This window comes from Arachis hypogaea, chromosome 14 (genome assembly GCF_003086295.3).
Source record: "Arachis hypogaea cultivar Tifrunner chromosome 14, arahy.Tifrunner.gnm2.J5K5, whole genome shotgun sequence".
NCBI lineage: Eukaryota > Viridiplantae > Streptophyta > Magnoliopsida > Fabales > Fabaceae > Arachis > Arachis hypogaea.
Genome location: NC_092049.1, coordinates 137,117,036 through 137,143,065, shown reverse-complemented (window position 1 = coordinate 137,143,065; position 26,030 = coordinate 137,117,036). Strand labels below are relative to the sequence as shown.

The 26,030-nt window shown below is 29.8% G+C and overlaps 2 protein-coding genes across 2 annotated transcripts; one reads left to right on the top strand and one right to left on the bottom strand.

Annotated features, from left to right (window-relative positions):
- The first annotated feature begins 13,679 nt into the window (after positions 1–13,679).
- On the top strand, positions 13,680–18,632 carry LOC112744477 (wax ester synthase/diacylglycerol acyltransferase 4). The gene is made up of 5 exons (XM_025794122.3): positions 13,680–14,120; positions 14,866–15,435; positions 16,031–16,384; positions 17,361–17,498; positions 18,267–18,632. Exons 1-5 carry the CDS (start codon positions 13,923–13,925, stop codon positions 18,426–18,428), a joined length of 1,422 nt encoding a protein of 473 aa, XP_025649907.1. The 5' UTR covers positions 13,680–13,922; the 3' UTR covers positions 18,429–18,632.
- A 619-nt stretch (positions 18,633–19,251) lies between these two features.
- Positions 19,252–24,722, bottom strand: LOC112744476 (uncharacterized). Its single transcript, XM_025794121.3, has 5 exons — positions 24,339–24,722; positions 24,190–24,239; positions 21,014–21,137; positions 20,649–20,756; positions 19,252–20,163 (listed from the first exon to the last, which is right to left on the bottom strand). The coding sequence occupies exons 1-5, from the start codon at positions 24,514–24,516 to the stop codon at positions 19,544–19,546; spliced, it is 1,080 nt and encodes a 359-aa protein (XP_025649906.1). The 5' UTR covers positions 24,517–24,722; the 3' UTR covers positions 19,252–19,543.
- Positions 24,723–26,030: the final 1,308 nt, after the last annotated feature.

The window sequence follows — 26,030 nt, the reverse complement described above, 5'->3', positions numbered from 1 at the left end:
TGAAAACTCTAATGGATATTCACTAAAGAACCAGAAGATTCTTAAATATAGTGAATTTTGTTGTGCTGCATGTTCTCATGGGAAGTTAATTTTAAGGCCATCACCAGTAAAGATTGGATTTGAATCCCCTGAATTCCTAGAAAGGATTCAAGGCGATATATGTGGACCTATTCATCCACCATGTGGATCTTTTAGATATTTTATGGTCCTAATAGACGTATCTTTGAGATGGTCACATGTGTGCTTATTGTCTTCTCGCAACCTGGCGTTTGCGAGATTACTGGCTCAAATTATTCAATTAAAAGTACAGTTTTCAGAAAATCCAATCAAAGCAATTCGTCTTGTAATGCTGGTGAATTTACTTCCCAAGCATTTGATGCTTCTTGTATGGTTAATGGAATAAATGTTGAACATCCAGTAGCTCATGTTCACACACAAAATGGATTAGCAGAATCACTTATTAAATGCCTCCAATTAATTGCTAGACCCTTGCTTATGAGAACAGATCTCCCAACCTCAGTTTGGGGCATACTATTTTACATGCCGCAGCGCTTATTCGTTTGAGGCCAACAAGTTACCATCAGTTCTCTCCTATGCAATTAGCATTTGGCCAGCAGCCAAATATTTCCCATTTAAGAATATTTGGATGTGCGATATATGTTCCCATTGCACTACCTAATCGCACTAAAATGGGACTCCAAAGAAAATTGGAGATATATGTTGGATATGATTCTCCCTCTATAGTGAGGTATCTTGAGATACAAACTGGAGATGTATTTAAATCTCGGTTTACGGATTGTCATTTTGATGAATCAAAATTTCCAACATTAGGGGGAGGGAATAAGTTTCCTGAAAAGGAATTTAATTAGATTTCATTATCGTTGATGTATTTAGATCCTCGATCAGGGCAATGTGAACTAGAAGTTCAAAAGATTATACATTTGCAAAGAATAGAAAATAAATTGCCTGATACATTTTTCGATACAAAAAGGATAACCAAATCTTATACATCAGGGAAAAATGTCCCAATTCGAATTGATGTCCCAATCAGACAAATAGCCGCTGAAGCAAATTCACGCCAGAAGCGTGGCAGGCCTGTTGGTTCCAAAGATAAAAATCTTCGGAAAAAAAAAGAGGTAACTACTATTCCTGTTGAAAAAGACATAGTAAAAACACTTGCAGTTGTCCAAATTTCTGATATAATTTTAATGCTAGAAGACGTTCAGGTTCCCGAAAATTGTGAAAATAACGAGATCTCGATAAATTATGTCTTTACAGGAGAAAAATGAGACCGAAATAAGATAATTGTCAATGAAATATTTGCATATAATGTGGCATTAAATATCATGCATGAAAGTAAGGATCTTGAGCTAAGATCAGTCGAAGAATGTCGACAAAGAAATGATTGGCCAAAATGGGAAGAAGTCATGAAGGCTGAGTTAGACTCACTTGCAAAACGTGAAGTTTTCGGACCTATAGTCCATACACCAGAAGATGTAAAACATGTTGGATACCGATGGGTATTTGTGAGAAAACGAAATGAGAAAATGAATTTGCATGCTACAAAGCTTAACTTGTAGCACAAGGTTTTTCACAGAGGCTCGGTATAGATTATGAAGAAACGTATTTCCCTGTAGTGGATGTAATAACATTGCGTTATTTGGTCAGTTTATCTGCATATCATAAACTACATATGCATTTAATGCATGTGGTAATAGCCTACTTATACGGCTCATTAGATCGTGATATCTATATGAAAGTCCCTGAAGGATTAAAGATATCTAAACCATCCAATGAATATTCACAAGGATTATACTCAGTTAAATTGCAAAGATCTTTATATGGACTGAAGTAATCTGGACGAATGTGATATAATCGTCTGATGATATTTGCCCATGTGTTTTCATAAAGAAATCTGCATCTAGATTCATTATAATTGTTGTGTACATTGATGATTTAAATATTATTGGAACTCTTGAAGAGATTTCAAAAATTATAAAAACTCTAAAAGAAGAGTTTGAGATGAAAGATCTTGGAAAGACTAAATTTTGTTTCGACCTACAGATCGAGCATACAAAAAGTGGGATCTTTATTCATCAAACAACATACACAGAAAAGATCTTGAAGATATTTTATATGGATAAGTCACATCCATTAAGTACCCCAATGATTGTAAGATCTTTGGATGTGGAAAAGGATCAATTCTGTCCTAAGGAAGAGAATGAAGATATTCTTGGTCTTAAAGTACCATATCTTAGTGCCATTGGAGCACTAATGTATCTTGCTAATAATGCATGACCTGATATATCATTTGCTGTGAATTTACTAGCAAGATATAGTTCCTCTCCAACCAGAAGACATTAGAGTGGAATCAAACAAATCTTTCGATATCTTCATGGAACGGTTGATATGGGATTGTTTTATCCATATGGATCCAAGTCACAACTAGTTGGCTATGCAGATGCTGGATACTGGTCTGATCCACACAAAAGGAGATTTCAAATAGGATACTTATTCACATATGGTGGTATATTACAGCTATATCATGGAGGTCCACGAAACAGACGATAGCAGCAACCTCCTCTAATCATGCTGAAATACTAGCGATATATGAAGCTAGTCGTGAGTGTTTTTGGCTCAAGAGTTTGATCCAATATATTATATCATCATGTGGACTGACTGATCATAAGATAGCTCCAACTGTCCTGTTTGAAGATAATACAGCATGTATTACTCAACTTAAAGGTGGATACATTAAAGGTGATAGAACAAAGCATATTTCTCCCAAATTCTTCTTCACTCATGATCTTCAAAATCAAGGGACAATTGATATCCAATAGATCCGCTCAAGTGACAATCTGGTAGATTTATTCACAAAATCACTCCCAAAATCCTCCTTTGAAATATTGGTATATGAGATTGGGATGCGCCGATTTCGAGACATTAAATTATGTCAACAAGAGGGGGAGATTGTACTCTTTTTTCCTTGATCAGATTTTTTTCCATTGGATTTTTCTTGACAAGGTTTTTAATGAGGCAGTCTCCATCAAAAGATATTATACTCTTTTTTCCTTCACTAAAGGTTTTTTTCCATTAGATTTTTTTTAGTAAGGTTTTAACGATGCATAATCCTGAATGGACATCCAAGGGGAGTGTTGTGATAAGATCAAAATGGTCAAGGTGGATGCCCATTAATATGGGCGGCTGGTTTTATTCTCAATACTTAACTTCTCAAGGCAAACTAAATTAATGAAGTTGAAAAATATAAAACTTCTTTGTCTATAAATAGAGAAACAACCGACGAACAACACACACAAAAACAATAAAATACCATTCTCTCTTTTTATACACTATTAATAGTTTCTCTCTCTCTCTTTATTACTACATATAAATATATAAATAATCTTTATTAAGCTAATTATATTAATGTTAGAATTTTTTATTTATACTTCTTTAATTTATATATCCTCTTTATTTATTCTACAAGAGTTAATTCACTATTATTATTATCATATTTTTTGTGTTTTGGTTACAATAAATAATTAAATACTACCTAGCCGGATATTTTGTCCTCTAGCATTTAATATAATAGGGTATTGCTTTATTTTGGTATTAGAAAAAAGTAGTTTATTAGGTAGCACAGCAACCCAACAAAACTTCGGACAAAACAAATTTGGACGATTGTTGAGTTTTATTACATGAATTAATTAAGATCATTAAGATTTTTAAAATAGTTATATAATATTTAAACAATTTTTAATCCTAAGTAGTTATACTAAGACAATGGACAAAAAAAGAAACATTAATAAAAATATAAAATGTGTATTATTTGAATTTTGTTATATCATTTTTTAAAGTCACATATATATATATATATATAAATTCTGTATATCTTATCATAATCTTATCAAACTTGTAAATATCATAAAAGATTTTTATTCTAATAAAATAATTTTGTATGATGAGTCACTACTTCTAAAAAAAGAGGCGTAAGAAGATGTGAAGATGATTTAATCTTATTGAACTTGATTTTGTTTGAATTAGGTCAATAAAAATGACCGATCCAATATGTAAAACACTCTGATTGTCACAAAACGAAAAAAGGAAGACGAGCACAAGGTACATTAAAAAACTTCAGCAAATTAAGAATCCATAAGAGCTCGCAGGTGGTGTTAGCAAGAGCGTGATATTTGGCCTCGGTAGAAGAACGAGCAATAGTGGTTTATTTTTTAGTCTTTCATGATACTAAAGAATCCCAAAAAAAAAATAGCCAGTTAAAAACCTACGTGTATCCGGATAATTGACCTAATATGAATCGCTAAAACTGCAATTTTGGATATTAGAACTTCGAGAAAAGAAAAGTCTCCTGTCAAGATTACTGGTCTTAAGATGCCGAAAGACAGAGACATTTGCTTTGTAATGAGTTTGAATTGGTGCAGTCGTGCAGCTAAAAATTGACAAAGTTGATGAGTTGCATAAGTAATATCTGGAAGAGTAAAGGTTAAATAAATCAAGCGACCAGCGACAATAAACAAAAGGATCTAGAAAAAGAGAATTGTCATATTGAAAAAGTTTAATTGCACTACCTATAAAAACACTAATGGGCTTAGCTTCTAAAAGCTCAAAATGAGTCCAAATGTTTAAGTAGTATTTATGCTGTGAAAGTGCAATTATTTTACTAGAATGAGCCATCTCAATACCCAAAAATATTTTAAAATTTCAAGATCTTTAATTCTAAAATAAAAGTCTAAGGTTCGTCTAATGGCCGTCAGAAATAGAATTTTCAATAACCACAATACCATCAATATATATTAACAAAATAGTAAATACATACTTTTCTATCCACAATTTTAATAACTAGACTATAATAAAAAATAATCTGTTGATACCCACAAGAAAGAAGATGAATGAAGAGTTTTTCATACCACATTCGACTAGACTGACACAACTCATACAAAGATTTATAGAGACGACAATATTAAATTGGAAGATTAGAAGAGAGGTCCAATGGCAGCTCCAGTATACCAATTCGGATAAATCATCATGGAAGAAGAATGCATTATTGACATCTAGCTAACTGAATTGACCATTGTTTAATAAAAACAAAAGCTAAAACTATGTGGACAATGGCTGGTTTGACAACCGGTAAAAATGTCTCCAAAAAATTACCTCTTCAGTCTGTGTGAAATCTTTGGCCATCAAACGTGCTTTGTATCTTTTAATTGAGCCATTTAGATGACGTTTGATTTTATACACCCATTGACAGCCTATGGGTTTCACCTTTGAGGGACACTGTAATACCATTATTACTAGAATGTCATGCTTCTGGTTGCACCACTCTGATAGCGAGAATATTACAACAACTTTTAAATATAATTTTACATAGTAGGAACCTTTAATTGAAAATTGGCTAGACTTTTTTTTGAAAAACCAGAATGTGTACAAAGCCATATCGCAAAACCACAACTCCTATCCTTTTTATAAAATTATACTAATAATAGCAAAGGCGAGGAAAAATATCAAAGATAATACAGTTATAAAGCACAACCCAACAAGCACATAATTCTCTTCATAAGCTTTCTCAACTCCTATCCTTTTTATAAAATTATACTAATAATAGCAAAGGCGAGGAAAAATATCAAAGATAATACAGTTATAAAGCACAACCCAACAAGCACATAATTCTCTTCATAAGCTTTCTCATCCGTTTCTTAAAAAAGATAAGGGTATAGAGGGTAAGAACCTAACCACACGGTCTCGTTAGTGGAGTTTTAGGATTGTTATAGAATAATATACATATATAATAAAAAATATGTTTAACAATAGTAATGATCATTGCTCATCTTATAAATCTTTTTCTCCAATTTAAATTTATTTCATTCTTAAATCCATCTAATCCCTTATTCATTAATTGTCTAACCTCAATCTTAATTTTAAAGTTATGTGATTATCCATTTAAAATCAAAATCATCAATCACGCCACCACAAGTCAATGTATATATCAAATTTTTATCAATTTACTAAAGTATATAACTTATCGAATTACAGCCTCCATTTCAAATAGTTACGGCATCCGTCCCTAATATAATCAAACCACGGCCTCCGATCCAAAACATAATCAAATTACGGCCTAATCCCAACTAGTTTTTCATCTTTTTGGATTCATCATATCCAAACTAGTTTTTCGTCTGTTTTTTCTTAAAGCGAATTTATCAGGTAGCAAAATTATTGAACCAACAACACATACTGATACTATCTTAATAATTTTCTTATATCCCTAATTGCCACCCATTCCAAACTCTATTATCAAATAATTACTATTTTTTACTTTTTAGTTAATTAAGGTGTCATTATTTATTTATCTATTGAAATTCTTGTATTTCGTTTGGGCTATTGTAATTCTTGACTATCATGAAAAGCCAAGGTCAAAATCATAAAATTCATGAATATATGTTATCTCGTTTCTTAATTGGGATGGATTTATTGTTACATAATGTTAATTATTTAGTTTGTTGTCTGCACGCTTTGAAAATTAATAATAATTAAACTAGGCCTACTACTTATTTCTTTCTCTTAGATTTGTATGTAATTATATTATATAATTTTTAATTACATTGTTAGTGATATAATTATTTATATTGCCTTTTTTTGTTATTTTAAATTTTTGGGATAAATAATTTTATGACATAGTATCAAAATTCTGTGTTTAAAAGATCAAGAGTTTGATCTTTGATAAATTTTAAAAATAAAAAAAATAGCATAAAAAGAAGACTCTTACTTGAGAGAGAGTATTAGAAATATAATTATTTATGTTATCTTTTTCTATTAACTTAAATTTTGGGATGAGTGGTTTTATTTTATTACATATGCTAGATGTAGTTTCATGATATTTTTTAAATCGATAGGTCAATAATTAATCCGTTATAAATTTAAATTCTATTTAAAAATTTACTCTTGACACAATGAATTGTTATATACACAAAACAAAATTAAACTTAATTGTAGTTATATAATTTGTAACCATGCTACTAACATCCTTGTGGCTCGTAACTCGGTGCGTTAAGTTGGAGTCTTAAATTTGGGTGTAGTATATTAAAAGATTTAGATCCTCTAAATTTTAAATTTTATTTTAGAGAATAAAATATAATCTATTACCATTTATTTTATAGGTAGGATCAAGAAAAAATATGAAAAAATATTTAATCATAAAAGATCTTACTTTATCCTCTAAAGTAAAAATATAAAATTTAGATGATTCAAATTTCATATTAAAAATTTAAAATGCATCGTGATCTTTTGTTTCAACTAAAGCTTCATCTGCAATTAGGATTAACTTTTTTTTTGTACACTGGAACTTTTTTTGTCCGCAACTAGGATTAATCAATTATTAGAACTAAATATCGAAGTAAGCATCAAAGTGGTTCCTGAAGTTATCCTCGAGGATCAAAGTAATTCTTGAACTTAAAAATTTGTCTAGATCGTCCCTGAAGTTGATCTCCGGTACTCATAATGGTCCTTCCGGTGAATTTCGTCCAGCTGGCGCAACCGAAAAGCTGACCTGGCGTTGTTGGTGACACGTTAGCAGCCCAAAACGACGTCGTTTGTGGGGTGGCGCCAAAAAGACATAAAACGTCGTTGTTTTATGCGAAAAAAACCCCCTCCCTCAACGTTACACTAACGTCTCGTCTCCCACACTCAAACACACACACACAACACAAAGCAGAGCTCTCTTCTTCTCCGTTACCCTCTTCACTGGAGCCAGTGCTATTACAGTCACCGGAGCGTATTTTGGTGGAGAACCTAAGCTCCAGAGGATCGCTTTCATCATCTGCATCAGACAGAGAGTTGTGAAGACGGGTTTCTCTGATAAAGGTACGCAAAAAAATATTTAAATGTGTGGTGAAGCTCTGTTTTTTGAATTTTGTTGTTAATCTATTCTTCACAAGGGGAAAAAATATTTTCTTGGAGTGTTTTGTGTCGGAATGCATGCTTGTGTTTTGGGGTATTGGCTAGGGTTTGTTCAGGAGGAGGTTTCTTAGTGGTTAGGCTAACTAAGGGAGTTTTTGTTAAGATGGAAACTTGTTTATTTTGTCCAAGGGTTTACTACAGTTACAGTTTTAGTTATGGAGTTAGTAAGTTGGTAATGTGGTTGAAGTTTAGGGAGGCTAATATAAAATTAAAATTGTTTAAATTGCAGATGGGTGATGATTTGATTACCATCCTATTTCACCATGGAGGATCATTCATCATAGATGTTGATGGAGGTGTGACTTACAATGGTGGAGATGTCTCTGAGTTTCCAGGAGTTGATACAGACAAACTGGATGTCTTCTTTGTCCGAGACTACCACAAGGATCTTGGATATGACAAGGTCACTCAAACATGGTAGCTGGTTCCTAATAGGCCGTTGCAAAATGGTCTAAGGGCTTTAACAAATGACAAGGAGCTGTTGGAGATGTGCTACCTTTGTCAGCAGAACAAGGGGGTTGTTCATGTTTACTATGAACATGGAGTCTCAAACCCTCTGTACATTGAGGAAGCAGAGGTAGTTTCATCTAAAGGGAAGGAGCTCTTGGTGATACAGGATTTGAATCCCACCCCAAACCCCACTACCAATGATAATGCCGAGCCAATTCCCACCACAGCAGCATCTACTCCAACCTCTGCACCAAATGACACCACTATTCCCACCGAAAAACCAGATTCAACTACAAAGCTCCCACCTATTTCAATTACTGTTAGTAAACTAGCAAAAAAAATACACCCCCACTCCACTGCAACTCCTATGTCAAACCCCAATCCACCCCCAAAAACAGTGACTCAACCCAGTAAAACCAAGCTGAAAAACCCACCCAAAAAAATGTCACTACCCACTGAAATGCCTAAACCATAGTCGAAATCAAAAGAGACCAAGAAGTCTGTTGTACCAAGGAGAGGGACTAGGAATGTAAAATCTGCAGCACCAAAACCAAATGAAAGGAAGCCATTAACAAGAGCAGCTGCTAGTGGAACTAGTGTAAGACGTAATGGTAAAGGAAAACAGCCCCAAACAGAACATGTGGCATTGTCTAGCTCAGAGAATTTCTCAGATAGTGAAGCGGGTGATGGTTGTGAGGAGGATGAACCATATCGGCCTGATGGTGATTTATTGTCTAGTGAGGAAGATGTGGGTGTGGGAAAGAGACTCTGTACATGTGGTTTTTGGCAATTGAGTGGTGATATACTTTTACTTGTTTCTTGCTTTGTTATTTTTTTTCTTGACTGTTGGCTTAATATTGGTAATCTTTGGACTTGTGATAATGTTATTTAGGGATGCCGTGTGTGCATGCTTGTGCTGCATTGGCAAGGGTTGGTAGAAGACCAGATGAGTTTTGTCACCAGTGGTTGACAATGGAAGCATATAATAACACATATGCCTTCTATATCAACCCAATTCCAGGTCAAGCCCTATGGAAAAAGTCACCACATAACAGACCACAAGCACCTAAATTTAAAAAGAAACCAGGTCCACTTACGAAAAAAAGAAGAAAGGATGCAGATGAGGAGCCAAGTGGGGGTAAAAGGTAGAGGAAGAAGATGAAAAGAATCTATCAAAAAGGTCACTGTCGTTATTGTGGTGAATCGGGACACACGAAGAGAAACTGCAGAAAGAGAGCTGCTGATGAGGTGGCTGCTGCAGCTGCTAAGGCTGCTGCTGCTAAGGTTGCTGTTGCTGTCCAACCTCCGGCTGCTAATGGTGGTGAAGCCACCGTTGTCCCAGAACCCCCACCAAAATTCAACTTGAAGCCAGTCAACCACCATTGTCACAAACCGATGACTCTCAAGAGGTTCACAAAATTATATTACATTCAATCTTATTATGTGCATGTTCTTCTCCACTTTTAGTAACTATTATACATGTCTTCACTAATAGGTCTTGCCTCCTCCTGTGAGGCCACCAAAACTGTCTCCCAAAAGGAAGTCATCCAAACAAGAAAAGGCAACTCCAGGAAGCAGCTTTCAAGCAGCAACCACCCCACCTGCTGCCACCCACCAGCAACCAGTCAACCCACAACTCTTCCTCCGTCTCATCCTATGCAAGGTGCATCACAGGAGACCGTAACAAGACTTTTTAACTTCATGAAGTTTGTTCCGAATCCTGGATTCAGACCACCAAAAAACAAAAAATGAAGACTAGGTTTATTATGTTTAGGAGAACACTATTTTGTTTAACTATTTTGATGAAGCAGTGTGCTTTCTGCATTTAGAACCCAAGTGTTGGGGATTTTTTTGTACAAAATTTGTGTTCTCAATATGTTGAGAACTTCTGATATACTTGCAGAATATTGCCCTGGCTCTTCCTTGCCTATTTTGAATATGTTTTCTGCATTAATATATGATTATGGATTATGACCTCATTGAACTTGAGCTGTGCCATATTTTCTTTTTGTTGTTCTCTGATATGCCATTACGATTAAAAAAATTAGAGGATTCCATTCGTACTGCAGGAACAATTATTTACATATAACCTCTACTTTATTCAAATTCCAAATTACTCTTGGACAGTCATGTGAAACAGTTTAATCTGCATTCCTTTCAACTAAAATGAGAAGTGCAATTACATGAACAGAAGAACATATGCATATCACATTTCACTTAGTTTTTGGCTAAACACAATTGACTCTGCTGCCTATCCAACCTTAAGACAAGCACAACAACTGTAACCAGCAGCAGCAGCATACATGTAAACAAGAAAATTCCCCCCATTTTCAGAATTCTAACTTCAGACTCTAGTCTTCCAAGTTTCCAAGCAATCTTCATCTTCCATTCTTCGTTGTCGTTTGAAGAGCTTGTTCTACCATCACATGTCACCGCATCTTCTTTCAGAATTTTGTCCACCCAAATAAACAACCCACACCACCTCTTACCTGCAGTCTAAACCCAGAAAAGTGAATCAACCAACCTCTAGATTTACCAAAAGGAACATCATCAAGCACTTACATTGTAGTTTGGGCAACCCGCGAACAGTCTCCTGGATTAGAATCCGTCGCTGACCATCGCAGCACTGGTCTCGACCCGCATGCATACCATTCTGGCAGACGCGCATCTCTGTTTCTATTCATCCTCCTCATGATGCTTCCAAATGATCTTGGGTTGTTGGAGCTCCCAGCTGCGTTGCTTGCGCTAGCCATAACGTCTGGTGTTCGAAGATGAAGACAACACTGAAGAATCACCTCTGGTGCGATGGAGAAGAACGGAGAGAAGACGAAAACAGCATGTGCGATGGAGAAGAAAGGAGAATAGAGTCAATTTGGGGGTTAGGGTTTTTAAACTAAAATTAGGGACCAAATTGACTCTAAAACGTTTACTAGGCCACGTCAGCTAGCCGTTGGGCTGCTAACGTGTCACCAACGACGCCAGGTCAGCTTTTCGGTTGCGCCAGCTGAACGAAATTCACCGGAAGGATCACTATGAGTACCGGAGATCAACTTCAGGGACGATCTAGACAAATTTTTAAGTTCAAGAATTATTTTGATCCTCGAGGATAACTTCAGGGACCACTTTGATACTTACCTCACTAAATATCCCGTTGTTTGTTGGCATGTATTTAGGGCAGTGCGAGTGCACGATTCATGGTTTCTGAATATTTATTTTTTTGGACTGGTAAATATTTTTATTAGAACTACGTTTATGTAGCAAGTATGTTAGTGGGCTAGACATGGGGTTGAAAGAAATTAATCTAAGTTTGTAATATTGATATATCATTCATAAAGTAATTAATCAGCATTAGTCATATATATAAAAAAAAAAGGTGATGTATGAAACGAATAAAAGATTGAATTTATTATTATTTAGCAATATACATGTCGTTCAAGCATTTTGTGGTTGTATATATGGTCAGGTTTTGTTATTTAATTTGGTGGTTAATAGTTGGCTAACAATTAATAGTGTGACTGCCATGGATGGGGATGTAGTGATTGTTGAACCTAATATCAGGTGTATATTATTGTTAATTCCCAATTGTCAATTGTATGTATGTCATCCTTTCAGCCATGAATTGAAAGGAAAAAATAAAGCATCCACAAAATAATTATTATTTAACTATATATATCAGCTCAACGCGCAACCCTAAACTTTTTGAGTTCTTGATTTCCATATATTCCAAACTAGGTAAAGGAATGTGTATGAAAGCGAGTATTTTGACTTTGACAAAGACTGCTACATGTTTTGAACAAATTAAGAACCGGCGATAATGTAAATAATAATAGAATAACAAAATATTATATATATATATATATATATATATACTTAAAAATCAGTTATTAAATTAATTATTATATATTTATATATAAATATATTATTAATTTTTTTAAATATATATTATATATTTTAATATATATTTATACAAGTAATTAATTTAATAACTTTTTTACACTTAATATAGTTGATAGAATAAATATAAAAAATTATTTTTTAATTAGTTAATACTAAAATTTTATTTTTAAAATTTAAAATTTAAGATTAAAATTAAAATTTAAAAATTAAATTGTATAAAAATTAACAAATATTAACTGAAAAGAGTTGCATATCTTTATAATTACTACTACTACTACTACTACTACTACTAATAATAATAATGATAATAATAATAATAATAATAATAATAATAATAATAATAATAATAATAATAATAGTTTATCTTGTGTTTTAAAAATATATTCTAAGAATATAATAATCAAAATATTTTAAATTTTTTATGTATTTAATATATTAAAAATATAAAATACTATTTCTAATAATTTTAATAAAATATTTGTTATAATTGTTTTAATGTCTATTTTTAGAACATATTTTAATAACTAAAAATATTATGTAGAATGAAGAAGAATAAAACGTAATATTTTTTTAAAATAAAAACACATAATAAAATTATCAATTAAAAAAGTTTTTATAAAAAACAATACAAAAATTAAAATTTTAATATATTTATTATGCATTTATTAAAATAAATTATTTAAAAAATTTAATTATTAATGATCTTTTTATTTATTAAGTAAAAAAAAGTCAAAACTCATAAGAGAGAAAATCATAAAAATGCACAGATCGAGGCTGAAATTGGCCGACAGTTTAATTGCGTACTATTTGCGGTTTGAAAAATGCACGTAACCCAAATTGCATTAAAGGCTTTTCGCACACAAAACTTGATAACGTCTGAACTACTTTTTAAAATTTATAAAATATAAAAACAGGTTCAAACCATATCACATTTATCTCAATATCAAAATGCAATAAATAATAGCACATTCATTTAATTGAGTAAAGGTTGCCAACTTGCCATTATTGAAATGCGCATATGAAAGTGTTTCTTTACCTAAAATAAAGTCTCATACAAATATAATTGTTGTATTGGAAAAAAAAGGAAAGGAAAGCATATATATTTAATAATTTTGAGTATATTATTATTATTATTATTATTAAAAAACTAAGAAATTTATATCAAAGCTTACTATTTTCTACTATTGTTATTGAAACCCTTTAAAAATAAAAATAAAAATCCCCATGATTTTTAGTTTTTTACAGAGGCTTGAGTGTTGAACAGTAAAACCTTTCTTGTAACTAAATTGACACCTAAATTTCTGGTGACTTTAGTTGATCCGTCACGCTTAATTATATAAACGTGTTCATAGCAGAGAAAAAACGACCAGCAATTCAACTTTTACTACTTAAATAATAACCGCCTTGCTGTCACAAAGTAATTGAGCCACGTGTCTTTCTTTTTTGACTTATCCTCACCTTACCTTAATTATTTCCTCATATACATCCCATAACGCTCTATACTATATATAGTAGTTGCATTTCCTCTGACACTCATGTCCCAATTAGCACTTTAGCAGCATATAATAAAGTGGTCTTAATTTGGAAAAGTAAGTATTATTATTGTTATGGAATATCATGAAATAATAGAGGAGGGAGTAGAACCAGTTAGTCCTGTGGGACAATATTTCAACAGCTCAGCACTATGCATATACATTATTGGAGTTATAGAATTTGAAGTTCCAATTCATGGTTTGCTAATGCAGGCTATGTCTCTTCTCAAACATGTTTTTCTTCCCATCAATCCACGCTTCTCCTCCATCATGGTAAGAAAGAAACACATTGCTAGCACTTTAGTTTTTGTTTAAATTTTTAAATTTTAAAAAATATTATTCATATATCATAATATCAAGTCTTTTTCACTACTAGTTCGATTTCTATTGGACTTTTTTTTTTCTAATAAAAATAAATTTTATGAAAAAAGTTGACCAAAATATTCTTATTTTATTTTATTTCCAAAATGTTGATAATTTTTTGTTTACTCTCTATACAATAGTGTATATATGTTTGGAAAATTTTTAAATATTCAAGAAACATTAATATTTTAGTAATTTGAACCGTTAGTTTTAAATAATATTATATATATTTTTTATATTGAGACTAACGGTTCAAACTATTAAAATACCAATGTTTTAGAAATATTTAAAATTATTTTTAATTAATTTGTTTGTTTATGTTGTTCCTAAGAAAACTTGCCAATGAGTAATAGCTCAAATGACATAGACTCCTCATACTCAATTAAGAGGTTGCGGGTTCGAGTCTCCTATCTTTCCAAATTTTAGCCAATGAGTAATAGCTCAAATGGCATAGACTCCCCATACTCAATTGTCTCATATTTTTGGTAAAAAAAAAAAAAAGAAACTTGGTAATTTGCGACGATTTTTTACCTTCATTAAATGTATGTATTTGTGTCCTACTATTTAATTGCGGCAGTTTTTAAGAAATATATTGTGACAGTATTTTTTTTTATATCAAGTTTTAACATTGACACACATCTTATATATGGTTAAGGTGCAAGACAAAAAAGGAGAGAAAAGATGGAAGAAAGTTGATGTAAACTTGAAAGAACATGTGAGAACCCCAATACTGCCAGAAACACTAGAATCAAATGACAAGTGGTTTCAAGATTACTTATCAAGAATATCAATGGAAGAATTACCACAAAGCAAGCCCTTATGGGAAGTTCACATAGTGAATAGCACTACAAGTGATGCACATGGGAGTGTGATATTCAAGCTTCACCATGCACTTGGAGATGGCTACTCTCTAATGGGTGCGCTTCTCTCATGTCTTCAAAGAGCTGATGACCCTTCTCTTCCTTTGTCTTTTCCAACTCTCAAGCCTTCAAAGCAAGAATCCAAGTCCACCAAGGGAATTTGTTCAAGCTTTTCTTGGTTGGTGTCTTCGGCATTTTACACCGTGGCAGATTTTGGATGGAGCATGTTGAAGAGTAGCATCATTAATGATGAAAAGACACCAATTAGATCTGGGAATGTTGGTGTTGAGTTTCAACCGATTTCTATATCAACCATGGCTTTCTCTATCAATCAAGTCTCAGATATCAAGTCTAGGCTTGGAGTGGTAAGACCATTATTACAAGTGTTTATTAACTAGATTAATTTAACTAATTTAATTACTTTAAGAATCACACCTTCAATTAATGATAAAAAAAATAATGATGAATACATTGACAATATATATGACACAAGATAAGAATAACATTTTTTGGATCAGACTTGTTGACATGTACCTTAAGATCACATTTTAAAAGCATTAAAAAAAATATAATTTTTATATATTAAAAATTATTATTAAAAATATAAACACCTCTTTACTCGATTGAGATTGAGTAAGTTTAATTCAATTTTTAGAAGTTAATTTATGAAATAAGAGATGTCTCACACTAATAAACTATCTGAAGATCTTATTCTTAAAAGATACAAGATTTATATTATACATATCTTTATGTTTAGAAATAGTTATGTGATCGAAATTCAACAATATTAATTTGATTCTGATTATGTCATATAATACATTTTTTTAAACATATTTGACTGACAAAAAAAAAATATATTAATAGTTATATCTTTAATAAAATACATAAAAAAATTTATTATTATATTATTATATCATTAATGATCCTTTTTGGTTGTTTAATATATGTTACAAAGTGCAGACAATAAACGATGTAGTAACTGGAATAGTGTTCTATGGGACAAGATTGTATATGGAAGAAATGAACTCCAAATCAAAGACAGCAGAATCCACTGCATTGGTGTTACTGAATACAAGAAACATTGAAGGATACCAATCAATCAATGATATGCTCAACACCAAAGCCAAGGCTCCTTGGGGCAACAAAATTTCCTTCTTGCATGTTCCTATTCCCAAATTAAAACAAAGTAGAACCTCAAATCCTTTAGAGTTTATTTGGGAAGCACATAACATGATCAAGAGAAAGAAACAATCTTTAGCTGTTCCTCTTACCGGCACACTATTGGAAATGGAGGGTAAACTAAGAGGGCAAGAGGTAATTTGCTACATTATTATATATTTGACTAATTAAACTAATTAATTTTGATAATCATGATGATAAGTTTTCTGTTATATCATTACTTCATTAGTTTTATGGTGATTATTTTGTTTATCCTGTTGGAAAAGATTTTGTCACTTTTTACTCCAAATATATATATATATATATATATATATATATATATATATATATATATATACATTAAAAAAAAAAGGAGTGTTTGGGGCCAATAATTTTTGTATTTTGTAACCATTAATTGACCATCAATAGTCTTTTTAATGGTGTGAGATTACATCTAATGATGAGAGATTACTCACTTTTCTCTTGATGGTTAAGTGCTGGCCACAAAACACAAAAATTGTTGGTCCCCTAGACTTTTCCTAAAAAAATAAAGTCGGTAACTTCAAAAATATTTAGAATGTTAGTACTACTAATTAACCTTTAAAATCTATTAAACACTTAATGTAATTATAGATTAATGAGTGGTTTTGAGAATGAATATGTGTATATATTTACTAATATTGATGATGACAATATTTAAAGTTTTTATTCTTCTAATATATTTAATGCATAGAAATTTATAAACTTTTTATGATAATATTGTTAAAGAACTTTTTTATTAGTAAGACCCTGAAATTTTAAATAAAAAGTAACCTAGCTGTAAAAAATGGAGATATAGATTATCTCATCACAATATCTAATGTGCTTGTCTAATATACCAAATATGGATTCATGGGACAATATCAAATTTAAAGTATAAACCTTAATATTAATAAAGTATTCTCTAATATAATATGGTTTATTGGTTGATCAAAGTTGTTGTATGGAGTAGACTAGTAGAGTAACTAATTAAAAACGTTCAAGGAATCATGGAACATACGTACACAATAAAAGTATAAACCTTATTAATATAATACTACTAATCTTTTATGGATGTTTTAATGGTTTTGGTTGACCAATAATGTTGTTGTAGGCAGTAGCTAAACACATTTATGGGACATTATCAAATTCAAGTGCGGTTATTTCAAACTTAGTTGGACCACTACAACAAATGGCTTTAGCTAATCATCCTGTCAAAGGCTTGTATTTTACTCTCGCTGGTGGCCCCGAGGTATAATGTTTATTAATCAATTAATTAATTAATTAAAGTCCATTCTTAGAGTTAAGTACAATTTTAGTTCTTAAGGTATAAGTCAAAAAAATTTTTCATCCTCAATCTTTTTTTTTCATATAAAATTGTCTTTAAGCTTTAACTTAGTTTTAAAATCGTCTTTACCTTAGAGACCAAAATCGTATGGAGGTGGCGGTAGAAGTGAAGACAGAGGTGGATCATAGACAACTTCTTCTTTTTCTTTCCTTTCCCCTTCTTTTTCTTTCTTTCCCTCTTCGCAGATCATAAACACTCTTTTTCTCTTATTTTTTTTATTTTATTTTATAATTTTTTTGTTATGGGTAATTTGGTCCAAAATTTTAATATTTAAGTAAAAATGACGATTTTAAAACTTGGTTTTAAACCCAAAGAACGATTTTATATGCAAAATAAGGTTAGGAACAAAAAAAAATTTTTAACCTATACTTTAAAGACTAAAATCGTACTTAATCCTCCATTCTTATTATTACCTATTGATCCTATGAGAAATTTAAAGCTGTGTATTAGAATAAATAAATTTAATTAATTTTGTTGAATGTAATGGAATTGGAAGACATCTTAATAAGAAGGCCTTTTCACTCATATTCTTACCTTTTTTATTATCTTATTATTTAAACATTTTTTTTGGACATCAACGTAAGACACAATTTAGGACTTATATATATGTTAATGAAAAATACTTACACTTTTTTGTTTCTAATTTTTTATTTTTAAATGTATGGTGTTCAGAGTCTTGTCATTTCAATTATGAGTTATATGGGAGTGCTAAGAGTTACCTTCAAGACCGAAAAAGATTTTATAGATGAACAAAAATTGAAGTCATGCATGCAAAGTGCATTTGAGAGGATACTCAAAGCAGCAAAGGAAATTCCTGACAAAACCAGATATTGATGAGTTCATCAGAATGAAGGTTATTAAAATTTCTTGTATTTAGTTAGAATTATTGGAATTATTTGTTATGTCGCCTTAATTATTTTATTATTCCGTACATGAATTGAAAATTAGTTGAAAAAAAAAGCCCACTCTTAATATAATGTTCATCCTAATTTGTTTGGGATTTAATTAAATGTATATCATCATTTGTTGTTTTTTTAATCTTACTAAATTCTTTATATTTTTGGGTCAGAATATTTTTGGGGTTAACCAGTTTGATGTGATCTGATTATTTTGTTGGGTTGAAGTTTGATATGAGCTTGACTTCTTTAGAGATTATAAACCCATTAACAAGATTCCCAAGCCCAAATTAATTGATGAGCATTGCTCTCTTTTACTTTACATACACGTTCTCTCAACCACATTATAATGGACTCAGCGTTACGGAGTTGGGCTTTTTCCGGTTTGACTTTTTTCGTAAAGATATTAACAAAATTAATAAATAAACTTATAGAAACCAATTTGAGCTGGTCGAATAATCAGTTTATTCATCTGTTTAAGGAAGTGTTTCGAATTCAAATTCTGTCTTGTGCATGCAATAATTTATTGGCCAGCGGTAGACCCTTAAATGAAGCTAATTTAATGCTTTACCCGAAATTGCTAAATTAGGAAGCAATCATAGTTGTTGACTTCGACCACATCCCTTTTAAATGATCAAATATAAAATAAAATAAAAAACTTGTTTTTAAAAAATTATTTTTTTAAAATTTTTTATCAAATCAGGCCTAGATTCCCACAATATATAAATAAAAGGTTAGGAAGCAAGATAGAAAACTAGGTATTGATGAAAGATTATAAAGTTCCACTAATAAAGTAATAATTATGACAATAATAAAAATCGTTCTTATTTTTTATTGCAACAAACCACGAGAACTATGGATGACACGTGAAATCATGTTACACAAATTTATTAAAATTACGATGTATTAGATTAAACTCAGTGCATCATGCACTAAGGTAATTCAATCGTATAAATTTAAATTATAATAAATGTTTTTTTTTTTCCTTTTTACTATTTATACCGATGAATAAATTACCTTAGCGCATGATGTACTAAATTCAACATAGTACACCTAATATGTGGAAAATTTGAAGAGCATAAGATGCTTGTAAGGCTTTTGAGGGGTGACAATAGTTGAAGGGAAATTTGGGTGATTCACTGAATCAGGAAAAGCTTGACTCTCCAAACACAATCCAGCATGAGATTGATACACATATCCACCTTTACCCTTCAAATTACTAAGGTAGTTCCCAGTATAAAACTGCAAACCAGGGGCATTTGTGTAAAGTTCCAACACCCTGCCTGATTTATGATCCTTAACTATTGCTGCTAGCTTGATTTTCTTCTCACTATCAAGAACATAGTTGATGTCATAGCCTTTTGTTGAAGCTAGCTTGTTAATCCTGCTTCCAACAACTTGTGGCTTCAGAAAATCATAGGGTGTTCCTTTCACTGAAGCAAATTTTCCTGTGGGAATCAGTTTGCTATCAACAACTGTGATCTTTGAACCAAAGATTTGGACAACCTCGTCAAGAATGTTGCCACTGTTTTGACCTCCTAGGTTCCAATAAGCATGGTTGGCTAAGTTCACTGGGGTGGCTTTGTTTAATGCTTTTGCTTTCATCACTATGGCCAAATGGTTTTTCCCACTTAGAATGTAGCTCACAGTAACTATGAGATCACCAGGGAATCCTGAAATAATAAACATAATGCAATCTCATGAATATTAGTATCTAGTAAAGGTTTAATTTAATTTAGTTTCTAAAATTATTAGTAAATGTATTTTGTTTTAGTCTTAGAATAATTTTAAATTTATTAGGGACTTACAGTCCAATTCTCATATTAGATTTAAAGTTATAGTCGGTCAAAAATCCTTTTAGGAGCATGCTAGCTCATAAAAGACATAATCTAAATTATATTCATGTAGAATTCTGTGTATATCTTACATGAATTTATCTAAATTATTTTAAAATTTATTTTTTAAATGCTATAAATAAAGGGCTTAATATGTATCTAAAATATGTTATTTATTTTCAATTATTATTTTGCATAATTAGACTATTACTGAATTGAGTATCAGAGTCTTTTATAAGTATACTCGACCACCATGAAAACACTAATATTATAATTTTATTTCTGGCCAATCAATTATTAGATGATTGTGGTTATTTGTTTACCTTCTTCACCATCAAAACTATGGTAACTGAAGGTAATACTTGGGTTCTTGGCATTTCTTTTGTAGCTTTCCACTTTCCAAAGAACATCATTGAATCCTCTGGTTCCACCTAATTAGTAAAAGGCAAGCAAAGTAGAATGAGCATGCATTTTCTAAGAGAAATATAATAGTTGGTAATATTAGAAAGATAAAAAAAAATTAAATTTATCTTATTTAATATTAGTTAATTTTAGTAATAATTAATAATACTAAATAAAATAAATTTTAACTTTTTTTATTAATTTTTTTTTGTTACCAAAAATTTATATAGCTATCCATAGTATAAATATTTTATTTAATGTTAGAATTTAATTAGGTTAAGCATACCATGAAGTGTATTGTTTCCTTCATTAGCAACTAATTTGTAATGAACTCCGTTTAGAGTAAACTGAGCTCCTCCAATTCTGTTTGCAACTCGCCCAACAGTAGCACCAAAGTAAGTTGTACCATTCTGCAAATTATTAAAATCAAAATATGTGACCACTTTGATTTTGGTATATTTATTTCCAATCCTGTTACATCTATATTTTTTAAAATAGATATTATTTGATAATAATATTTTTCTAAACAATTAATATATGTTTTTTGTTAATTAAAAATAAATTGAAATACATAATTAATTAATAATAATATTTTTATATAAATGTCAAAAGTGATCGATGCAGGAATAGTGTTATTATTGATTTCTTTTAATTAACCTTTTCTATCCTTTTTGTCTAATCATTATCTGCAAAATATAAAATATAAAGAAAAATAATGATACAACGCCCTAGAAACCATCTTAAAATTTAATGAGTTTTTATATAATTTTTAAAATATATAACTAAAATTTTAATTAAATTTTTAATTATAGATATTTTTAATTTACAAAAAAATATTAAATTAATTTTAATATTTTTTACATTAAAAATTTAATTATAAAATTAAAAATAATATAAATATTTAATTAAAAATATAAAAATATAATTATAAATTTAATAAAATTATAAGAATCATAAGAATAGTTACCTTTTTAATATATTCAATGTCTTTATCTTCAAAAAGTGATTAGTTCTTTCTTCGTTTACTAATTATTAATTAATAGAATAAAATCATTTTCCAAGAATAGCATGCTCAACTATTGCCTTTTGGGAGAGAAATGCGTCCCTAGCTACATCGTACTAAATAATATCTTTTTTCAACAAAAATATAGTAAAACAACATTTTAAAATAAAAATATCAGTTTTTTAAATGAAAATAAAAATACTCTTCACTTAGATATTTTCCAAAAATAATTATTTCTTTTTAAAAGATGAAAGAAAGCACGACTGTACCAGTTTCCTTTAATATCACACATGAAGTATTCAATCTACCAAAAAGTTAATAAAATAAAATTTTCATGTTTCTTTTTGGTACAACATCAAGTTTTCATGTGAGAAAAAAAAATCAAGCTAGAATTAATCATTTTATTTCATTTTTCATCTATATTATCATGCGAAACCGATAGTCATTATTCTACTCATCAATTATTGAGCCAAAAACATAATTGGAACCATTATATATGACTCCTGTTCCAATCTACACAATGCAAGTAGGGAGCGACTCAGATAAAGATAAAGACGTTAAAAATGTCTTTTTATAAAGATATTTTTTAATAATTAAAATTTAACACATATAATCAATTAAATCGTGTTATTTTTATCAAAATTAGGCTAGACAAATTAATTTGACCGAAAAATAGTAAATCAAATTTTAAATTGGTCTAAATTAATATTATTTTTTATAAAAAATAATAAAATACTCTATTATAGAAAATAACTAAAATATTTTTATTATATATATTAATTTTGAGAATCCTAAATTTTAGTCCTTTATTTTTCTATCGTAGGATTAGGATTTAAAATTTTTAAAATTTAATATATATATATATATATAATAAGAGTATTTTAATTATTTTCTATAATAAATATATTGTAGTCATTTTTTATAAAAAAAATAATATTAATTTAGACTAATTCAAAATTTAATTCACCATTTTTTTGGTTAAATTAATTTGTCTAACTTAATTTTGACAAAAATAATATGATTTAATCGATTATATATATTAAATTTTAATTATTAAAAAATATTTTTAAAAAAACATTTTAAGCGTCTTTATCTAAATAGCTCTATATAAGTATTATATAGACAAACTCACGTTGTGGACCATTATTTGTATAAAAAAAATTATATTACTCTACATATTGCCACTACTAATTATACTCACGTTGTTGACTGAATATAAATATAAATATATCCGTATTAAATTAGTCATCACTAATATTATGCTCTTTTGTCTTTTTCTACTTGTGAAACAGAATCCCGAGAAGGAAAAAAAATTGGGGGCGTTTTAAATTTTGGTTTAATTATTTTTTTCGTTCTATAATTTTATCAAATTTTTAATTAAATTATTATATATTTTTTAATTAAATTTTTATATTATTTTTAATTTTATAATTAGATTATTTTTATATCAAAATATTAAAATTAATAAAATATTTCTTTTAAAATATATACCGTTAAAAATTTAATTAGATTTTTAATTATGAATACTTTTAATTTATAAAAAGATATTTAATTAATTTTAACATTTTTTAGAATAAAAAAGACCTAATTATAAAATTAAAAACTATGTAAAATCCTGACAATTGAAAGAAAAAAAATAGAAATATCTAATTAAAAATTTGATAAAATTATAGAGACTAACGATATAATTAAAGTTTAGATTTTTAATAAATAAGGAAAAGAATTCATAAAAAAAAATAAGAAAAAACAAAGTTGAAAATTTTCAAAGTTATTAAAATGCCAATGGGGTATTTTCTTTTTTATTCAAAGTTAAATTTAATTGTGGACCCACATTTTCTATGGATTAATTGAGTCCACTAAAGTATTAAACTCCTAACCTATATCATACTCTTGTAAGAAAATACAAATTTAGAACCTTAGCTTGTTGAAAAGTAAAACAAAACGAAATTAATAATTTGAAAATTGGTATATGATTTTCGCATAAATTCACTTCCCAATTTAATATTTCTATTCATTTCATTCAAAAGTTATTTTTTACTTCACATAAAAAAAAAGAGAACCAAACTCTTTTATCATAAGACAATTCGTAAAACATTAGTTGATTATTCTAAAAAATAATTAATTATGGTTGAAAAGACGCAATTGCTGACTATAAGTCACATTGTTTTGAAGGATAATACCAGCACATGATGACAAACTATAATATGAAACTTATGTATATCATATCATATTTGTCTTAATTCTTATCTTATAATTAATTAACTCTCAAATCTTATAGCTGTCACATGTGTGAGTCAACCCAATAATATTGTTGAAAAAATGATGAGGAGAGATTTTCCTTATCTCTAACCTTTATGCACCAAAAAATAGAGCAGAAGAAAGGTGTATAGGAAAATCTGAAACAAATTCAACAACAAAATTTTATTTCTTTTGGTATGAAAAATACAAAATAAACTCACAGTGTAATCCTTGATTGACTTATATCCAAGAATAACATCACCCAACTTTCCTGAAAACAGAACACAAAGTGGAAGAAACAATTAAAATTCAGAATGATTATTACTCACAAAATTAGAAGCATTATCAATAAAACAAAATAATTAAATACCATTCTTATCAGGAAGGATGAGAGACAAAATTGTTGCACCCCAATTGGTAACCTTCAAAGAAAGGTCACCTTTCTTGAGCTCAAAAACCCCAATCTTTTGATGCTTGGAAGAACCATTCACAAGCCCTGAAGCTGAGAAGAAGAAGAGACATAGGAGCAATACAGAGATCTTGGTCATATTGTTTTCACAGGAATATGAATTGTGTTGATAAGAATTTGAAGGTGTACTTTTGAGTTATGTAAAGGGTCTTAGGAATCTTGTGATTGAGTAAAAGGGTTTGTTGGGAATGGACAGTGTGTAGAGAATATTGCAGTTTGTGGTTTGAAGCCAAGGTTTATATGAAAGCGTGAGTAGGCTTAGTTGGGCCTAATGATGGACCCAACACATGATGTTGTGATTCTGAGTTGTCTTCATTGGCACGTGGTCCAACCAAATTAGATTAGTCTAGTAGTTAGTTTATTAGTCTGCTTAAACAAGTGTCAGAGATTTAAATCCTGTCTTGTACATGTAATAGTCTATTGGCCAGCGATAAATCTTTAAATAAAACTCAGTATTACGACAAATTAATCCTTAACCTGTAGAATTGAGGAATGCGGTTTAAAAAAAATGGTATGTGGTCCCCACTTCTCATTTCACGAGTCAACCAATGTGTTTGTATTTTCAAGGTTTTTTTTATGGGGAATGAGATCCTAGGCATCCAAGCAAGGATAAGGTTACATGTTTAAAGATTTAAAAATTTAATTAAAATTTAATTAGAATTGAATTATATATAATAAAATAATATATTTAGTTATTTATGTATAAAAAATATATATTATATATATATTTTAAAAATATATTATTTATATTTTATTATTTTAAACTGATCAACCGTTAAAAAATTAGATTAATTTAACTAATTTACTAGATTTTATATCAATTATTTTGTTTTTGACCAATTCGCTTGTAATTATTTTTTTTGTTATGAATCAGATTGGTTTAAAACTAGTTTTAAATTAATTCGGTTAAATCGATCAGTTCGAACTAGTTTCATGATTTTAGTAAAGCTCTTAGGTCCTTCATTGGAGAAATTAAATATTGAATTTGCTCTCTTTTCTATTATTAAGAGAGATTATTGGTATTATAATTTAGCAAGCTTAATTATACTTTAGAAGTTAATGTAAAGAATGGGAGTTGTTTAAAACTTACAAATGCTATGAAACTTAACCTACAACAACTATAAAATAAATTGTAATATTTTAATTAAATTCTAACAATTAGTTAACATATTGAACCTGTTTAACACCTGTAGCAAATGTTGATATCTTATTTATAGACAGTTTGAGAGTTGAGGCACTGATAATTATTCTTAAATAAAACTATTTAATTAGATTATTAGAAGATAAAGTTAGACTATCATAAATTAACTTGAGTTAATTTTAATGATTAGTTCACTAGTTCATTTAAATAAGTGTCAAGGATTTGAATTCTACTTCATACATATAATAATCTATCAATTAGTAACAAATCCTTAAATAAAACTCTAATCCACGATAAATTAGTCTTTCTTCTATCAAGACAAGAAATTGAAAAAAAAATAAGGTTAGACTATTATTATAAAATATAAATGTGTATTCAAAGAGAGCTTCTTGGGCCAGTCTTCAATTAACGAATAATGCTTAATGGACTTTGAGATGGGCTAAGTCAGACCC